Source organism: Glycine max, chromosome 12, assembly GCF_000004515.6.
Source record: "Glycine max cultivar Williams 82 chromosome 12, Glycine_max_v4.0, whole genome shotgun sequence".
NCBI classification, from domain to species: domain Eukaryota; kingdom Viridiplantae; phylum Streptophyta; class Magnoliopsida; order Fabales; family Fabaceae; genus Glycine; species Glycine max.
Window position 1 is genome coordinate 4,298,951 of NC_038248.2, and position 7,232 is coordinate 4,306,182.

Genomic DNA, 7,232 nt, shown 5'->3' on the forward strand with positions numbered 1-7,232 from the left:
TCATCAGACTCACCAGACTTGGATGAGATAGATGAAATGTATATTTGAATGAATATTGACAAAATTAATTTTAAATTGAACTTATTTTATAAAATTGATTTTGGTTAAAATTAATTTTGAAAGGATATGATTTATATTTAGATGTTTTATTATAAAATCAAGTTAAAAATAAAATTCAGTATAAAATTTTTGATCAAATGCAGAAGTTACTCAAAGTTATTTCAATACAAAATCAAATTGCTTAAATATAGAACCAATTGTGGACTCAAAACCAATTTTGAATTATTTTCTAACATAAAATCAAAAATGAAAAAATATACTAAAAATCAATTTTAGACTCAAAATCAGAATCAATTTCCAAACGCCTGCTGGAAATGTGTTGGTTTAACAATGTTAATTTATGAATAAGCATTAACTTACACGAGCCTTCTATTTTTAAAAATTACCATATTTATACTTGTCACATACTGGTAGTATTCATCCGACCGGAAACCACCCTTAAAAATTAAAAATTTTCATAAGCTAACAAAGAGAGAAAATATTGATTTTTGCTAGCAACATGGGAAAATTGGAAGCAAGCATAAACAGCCACACATACTCGGATCATAATGTAAAAATAAACCAAGGTATTTAACATTGCAACGAAGCGGGACATAAAAAAAACGATTAATTGCTCTACACGAAAAACCGACTAGACCAGAATGCTTAAAACTTAAAAGATATCACCAAATTCTTGCACACAATCAAAGTAAGTACACGACAACACATTTGTACAAAGCATACAACTACATCAACCTCGATGGACCCAACAAATAAATCATGGAGAATTCCGGGACACAGCCCAGGAAAAACTCCCGAGATGCCAATGTTTAGTTTTGAAAAATACACAATCAGAAAGAACCACCTACGTATATACAACAGATTTACTATGAAGCTATTCTAGAACTAAAAGAATGAAAAACTTCACCTGAATTGAAGTTCAAAATAAAGGTCTGCACATGGTCTTCCCACCAGGTCATCTGGTTGACATAAAATTCATCTACCAATTGACCAGAAAGCTAATTTAGTATAAACCTCATTAATAATATTACCAAGACCTTCAGGATTAATCTGGTCTAAATAAGAAAATAGCCATGATACCAACCACATCAAAGCCATAGGGGAAAATATAGAACAAACGTTGAACAAACCAAGATAGAGGAAAAAACAATAAAATACAGAACCAAGATACACCAACCTAAAAACATGAAATTCCCAACTAAGGGGAGACAAATATTACCAGTAAATATAGGACAATGTCTGCATAGAGTTGTACTCAACAGATTTGCTCAGAAAGCGTCATTTATCCATTTCCGCTGCCAGCATTAAAGATAGATGACATCAAACACTTACCAATGAATAAAAAAACATAACATTTGTAAAGCCAAGTTCCTTAACAAGCTAAGATATTTCTCAATAAGTTTTTAAAGCATAAAACAACTTAAAACTTGGATTTGATGCATTTAGTTATTCACGCCCCTCTTTGCTTTGAGGGATTCAAGAGCCTTGTTCCGCAATTCAATCTCAAGCTTCTTTTGCTCATCTTCACTATCACTTTGATGATAACCCATTTGTTTAGCTTCCTCATCATCTGAAATATCGTCTGTTTTACTCTTCATTTTCAGCTTCTCTGCACGCCGTTCTTCCCTTCTGCGTCGCTTCTCTTCACGTCTTCGACGCTTCTCCTCCTTCCGCAGCTTCTTCTCCTCTTTTCTCCTCCTCTTAGCCTCTTTCCTGTCCTCTAACTCAGAATCATCACTATAATCCTCATCAGAAGATGCATACTTTTTCTCAGACCTTTTATGCCTTTTCCTATCCTTTCCCTCCCGTCTATGCTTACCACTATCCTCAGAAACAGAATCATATGAAGCACTGTGATTGACACGATCACCTTTTCCAACTAAATCTTGAGTGGCTTCGGATTTGTGGTGTCGACCACTACTTTTGGCATAGTTTGAACGGGATTGGTCCTTGTCATCTGATTTTTTAACATCTACAGCATAAGATTCTTGAGGCTTCTCCCTGGAAAAAGTTTCTTTGTTGATTGATGACTTTTGAGCAGGAAATTCATTGTCCTGTCTGGAAGATTTATCACTGCCAAAGGAGTTTATCATCATCAGATATGTATGCAGTATACAGGCATTCAAATTAGTTAGAACAGCTACAGTATGCCAACCATATTACCGTTTTATCTCCCGGCCTTTCTTACTCCAATCATCGTTATCATAATGATGTTCAGAAGCTGTATGACCTGACACCCTTTCAGGAGAGAAATCCTCATGACGAAATTTTGCAGGTGAACCTTTTCGCTTACTGATGGGGGAATGTTTTGATATCTTTTGTGATGAATTCATTTTTGGATCTCTGCTTTCTCTACCAAAGATAAAAAGAAAATGAGAAAAAGGAGCAAGCAAAACAATAAATAAATCTATGATAGTAACTTGTATTCTTGAAAAAAATCAACCCAAGTAACTAAAAGTTATCCAAATCAACATCAAACCTGGAATAGTATGTTTCTTCTGCTTCTTCTCTTGTATCTGGGCTGTCACGGCTAGGTTTCTGGGTTCTTTGTTTCTTCAGAGGACTCATGCTTCTTTCATTGGACAACTTTTCTCTTCTTTGTTTCATAGGGCTCTCATGAGGACTAAACATTTTCAAAAACCAAAATATAAATGAGCATAAACATTCACAAATCTAAGCCATGGATGACAAGATAAGAAGATAGCATGAAGTCAAGAAAAACTACCTTCGACCTTCACTGCTTGTCTCACTCCTCTCTTCTGGAGATACAGATCGAATTGGAGACTTCTCTTGTGTGGACATTGAATCTTGTGATTTATAGTGTGAAGCTTTGCCACTTTTATCTCTTCGTGTAGACCCCAGGGGACTAGAGGGTTGCCGAGTCTCAGATGACAATCTTTCTTGTGTTCTGCAACATAGGTGGTGTCCCCAAAGATTTTATAAATTTACTTGCAAGAGCAAACCTTGCCAAAACTATCACTACTTAATTTTGCAGTTCCAGACAGGGTGTTGATTAGATTCATTATAATATTTATGATTTGGAACTTGAAACCTACTTCAGAAATGAATAAACAATTCTGTATTTGAAAATATCTCTTTTGAAAAGCTTTACTTTATCACATTAATAAATTCATGCACACCCAAGAAAAAACAGAATCACGCTAATGTTATTCAAGCATTTCCTTAAGTGCCCCAATACCTGACTCTCCCCATAGAAGACGGCAAGGGACTTCTTTTGTGTCTTGGAGAATTTTTCCTGATTGGAGATGGAGATACACGCCGTATTGGAGATTGAGAACTCCATTCATCTCGAGGAGACCTCTGTGGGGAGATACTAGGAGATCTTTGCTTACCAGGAATAGGTGATCTACGTCGCAATGGAGATGGAGAGTGTGGAGGAGTTCTACTACCATACCTTCGTCGTATGGGGGAGGGGGATTGCATGGGGGAGTCTGATCTTCTCCGCACATTGGTTGGTGGTATTCGGCGTACTAGTGAAGGTGACCTATGCCGAGTAACAACTGATCTTCGTCGTCTAGGTGAGAGTGACCTTCGTCGTCCAAGAGGTGATGGTGATCTATGATGGCGCCCAGGAGAAGGTGATTTGTGTCGAGGCCCGGGAGAAGGTGATCTGTGTCGAGGCCCGGGGGAAGGTGATCTACGTCGGCGCCCAGGGGAAGGTGATCTACGCCGACGCACAGGGGAAGGTGATCTACGTCGACGTACTGGAGAAGGTGGTCTACGCCGTCGCACAAGAGAAGGTGATCTACGTCGTCGAAAAGATGGTGATCTACGATGAACTGGAGAATGCATTCTACGTCGTACAGGAGAAGGAGATCTAGATCTTCTTGAATAAGGTATCCTCCTATAAGGAGAACGTCGTGGTGAATGCCTGTGAGGAGAAATAGACCGTCGTCGTGGAGAATGACGAATCCTTTCAAAAGAACGAGAGCGACCTCGAGCCTCTGGAGACCTAGATATACTCCTTGACCTGTGTCTACCACTAAACAACATACATCCATTAATACAAAATGGCAAATTAAAATTAAATGAACAATATTATACTTATTAGAAGACTAGAGGGGTGGGCAACAAAATGAAGATCCAACAGCTGTCCAAGTTGCACATTTAATTATGCATCAAATTTGGATTAATGAATGGCAAAAGGTACAAGAACAAATCAAATCAAAGGAAACTAAGTTAGGAAATATATAAGCATACCCTGAATAACTTCGAGAATTTGAAAATGATTTGCTCATTGACCTTGAAGGTGAGCCTCTGCCATAGAAGGCAAACACCACATATTTACATTACAGACTTCCAATTCAATATAAAGAGGGAAAATATATTTAAAACTTGGTTACCGATGAGGCGAAGTGGAAACTGCAGGTGAATGTGGAGACCTAGAAAACCTATAATAGAGTAACAGCCAATTAGTACTCAAGAACTTGATTGTAAAGTTTCAAGGAGCAGAGCCAAGTTAGTCAAGATTCTCTACATTAAATACCAACCAAATACTCAAATAATAAAGCAAAATTGAAGGAAAAAACGTAAAAGTTGAAAATGTGTATGGCAATCACTTGAGAAACTTAAAGACGTAATTCTGTGTTCCAACCACATCTATTATAAAGTTCAAATATCACATAACAATGAAATAAATTCAAATGACTTCATAATACAAAATGTTTCAATAATTTTATGAAGGTTTAGGTATGATTTTAATTAATATAGGCAATTTTATGGTTGTCAAGTCATGGTAAAATATGAGCACCAGTAGGATATAGCTTAGGATTAAAGAATGCTTTTTAAGTTTGTTAACTTGTTAATCAAGTTTCTACGATAAACAGACCTCTTATGGAAAAAAGTAGGTTACACTTTATATTTTCACTTGTGCTCATTCATGCAAGGGTTCTAGGTCATCAGCTAGAACTATGCCTAGCCTCTTCCACCATATATAACAACTTAATAATCCACCCACTGTAAGAAACTAAAATAATTATAGTTTATATTCTGAAGCTTGACCCACAAAAAAATAATGTCATCACATGTAATTATTAAAAGGAAGGAATCAATCCGTTTCACCTGCTCCTTGCTCTTACACCATTCCTCTTATCAGTTTCCTTCCCATCCCGCTCGTAGTACCCTGAATCCCTGGGCTTCAAAGTTGGATCTGATGCAGTATCATTATCCTTCGAATCAAATCCACCGTCCTACAGTAGTTTGAGGTAAAGGACATGAACCCAAATAATTGCAGAAGCTAGCTGAATGCCATGGAAACACAAATGGAAGTTAAAACCAAAATCTTGGCTCTATAAAATGTAACTCCAGCATGTACAGAGTAGTATTACCAGTTTCTTCAACCTCTCTTCCATGATCTCTCTACCTTCCTTATCTTTTTTCCTCTGAATTTCACTTGCAATCAGATCACTTTCAGCCTAAAACATCCCCGAGACAAAATGTTTGTCAGAAACACCCCAAAAGTAAAGGTATATTGAGACCAAATGAATGGCATATTGAGACTCAAGAGCACCTTCTTCTTCAGGAGTTCTTCTTCCTTGGCATCCAAGAACTGCTGAGGAACACCACTGGCATTTTTCTGCGCACTGAGAAGCAGCATCCAAAGCTCTTTCATGAACTTTCCAGTGTTCTTTTCCATAAATCCTGTAATTTGTATTTGAACTTCTTTCCCATTCACTTCCTGCATCATAATGAATAGAATGTGACCAAATGGTGAAAAATTAAAGCACAGATATATCAAAAAGTTGGCAATAAACCAAGGAAAATAGCAAAAATACACTACTGCATGTACATTAACGATAGTTCAGTTTAGGGAGGAGTAAGATTGTATAATCACAACGTAACAGCAAAAAGATATTTGCCAAATAAATATAAAATAGATTTCAACAAATACACAATAAGAGGGGGGAAATGACAATAATATTGAGAGACTCAGTGGAATGGCAAATACAAAGGAGAAAACACCTTTTAATTTACAAGATTAAAAACAGTAAATTACCTTTGCATCCAGAAGACTGTGTATGAAGTTAATAAGCACTTCATCTTCAAACCCAAGAAGCTCGGTCACCCTTCTGGTGATCCAAGGCTTAATCACTTCCATATTCACCTTCGTCATGTCCACCTACAAACCATATTTCGAGCATTTCTGAATTTGAAACAAAAAGAGGCAGTGCCTACTGACTAACACAGATTTTATTTATCAAGTTCACATAATCCAAATTGCAAAAGCACTTCAAAAAACCCTAAAAAAAACTACAGATCAAATTTAACCAAGGAAACAGACCAGATGCTCCAATTCCGGTGCAAACTTCTGCGATTTCATCAGCTTCGCTTGCTTGTTCGAAAACCGAGTGTCCTGATCCGCAGATGTGCCCTATATACAAAAATTCAACCAGTACAATTCATAAGCTAAGTAACACGCTGCAATTGAGATAACAAATAATAGAAGATCTGAGAAATGTTGAGATAAGTTAGGCTTAATTCAATTCAACAGAAGAGTAATTGCAATTTGCAAGCTGAAAGGTTGCGCTACACTAACTCTAAAGAAACCGCCCGACATCTTCTAAAGCCAATCGCTACCGAACGGAGAGAAGAGTGTGTGGCGGAGACTGCGCGTGAGAATCTACGCGCGAAGAAAGGTGGATTCGGAGCAGCACTTTGGTTCAAGCTATGGCACGCGCCGATACAGCCATGTAAATAAGGGATAGAAGATGTATGGGTTCTGAATTCTGATTCTCAACACTGTTGGCGGAAAAGATAACCAAGTTCCAGAGGTCGACTGCGGGAGCTGTGTTGGGTTTCAGAACCTACTGGAAGCGTGCCCTAATTGAACTGACCCGATTACAAGATCACCCCTCGTATGTGAAATTACAGTTCTGCCCATCTGTCAATCTTGCCTTTATATTTGTCCTTGTGCAAATAGATAATAATATAAATACATGAATATTTAACTAAATAGTAAACAATCATAAATATACAGCTAAGTTTATTGTGACTTTGAATTGAATATGTTCAAACGTATATAGTTCGAAATTTGGTTCAAACTAATGAAAAATATCTATTTTTTTCTTTTGACTTTCTATGTTTTGGTTTGACTATAGCAATTTTTACAAGATTAACTCGATCGACATCCTTGATATCGGTTCAACTAATTT

The 7,232-nt window shown here is 37.0% G+C and overlaps 1 protein-coding gene across 3 annotated transcripts; it reads right to left on the bottom strand.

The window, feature by feature from the left end:
• Positions 1-705: 705 nt before the first annotated feature.
• Positions 706-6,935, bottom strand: LOC100810238 (serine/arginine repetitive matrix protein 1). 3 transcript variants are annotated; one of them, XR_005887543.1, is made up of 14 exons: positions 6,617-6,935; positions 6,362-6,451; positions 6,077-6,199; positions 5,591-5,758; positions 5,409-5,495; positions 5,143-5,270; positions 4,425-4,472; positions 4,282-4,338; positions 3,260-4,063; positions 2,786-2,968; positions 2,540-2,683; positions 2,224-2,403; positions 1,280-2,133; positions 706-1,039 (listed from the first exon to the last, which is right to left on the bottom strand). XR_005887543.1 is itself a non-coding variant. In XM_006592118.4 (13 exons), exons 1-13 carry the CDS (start codon positions 6,635-6,637, stop codon positions 1,503-1,505), a joined length of 2,673 nt encoding a protein of 890 aa, XP_006592181.1. In that variant the 5' UTR covers positions 6,638-6,933; the 3' UTR covers positions 706-1,502. The 3 variants fall into 3 exon arrangements, 1 of the variants encoding a protein (XP_006592181.1); XR_417055.4 differs by having other exon boundaries at positions 2,224-2,412; positions 6,617-6,933; XM_006592118.4 differs by having other exon boundaries at positions 706-2,133; positions 2,224-2,412; positions 6,617-6,933.
• Positions 6,936-7,232: the final 297 nt, after the last annotated feature.

What these genes read in the sequence shown, in the direction of transcription:
- LOC100810238 (XM_006592118.4), bottom strand. Translation starts at nt 6,637, where the DNA reads ATGTCGGGCGGTTTCTTTAGA. An exon ending in GTTTCCACTTCGCCTCATCG is followed by an intron (nt 4,339 to 4,424) that starts GTAACCAAGTTT and finishes CTTCTATGGCAG; the next exon opens with AGGCTCACCTTCAAGGTCAA. An exon ending in ACAAGCAGTGAAGGTCGAAG is followed by an intron (nt 2,684 to 2,785) that starts GTAGTTTTTCTT and finishes GAAAATGTTTAG; the next exon opens with TCCTCATGAGAGCCCTATGA.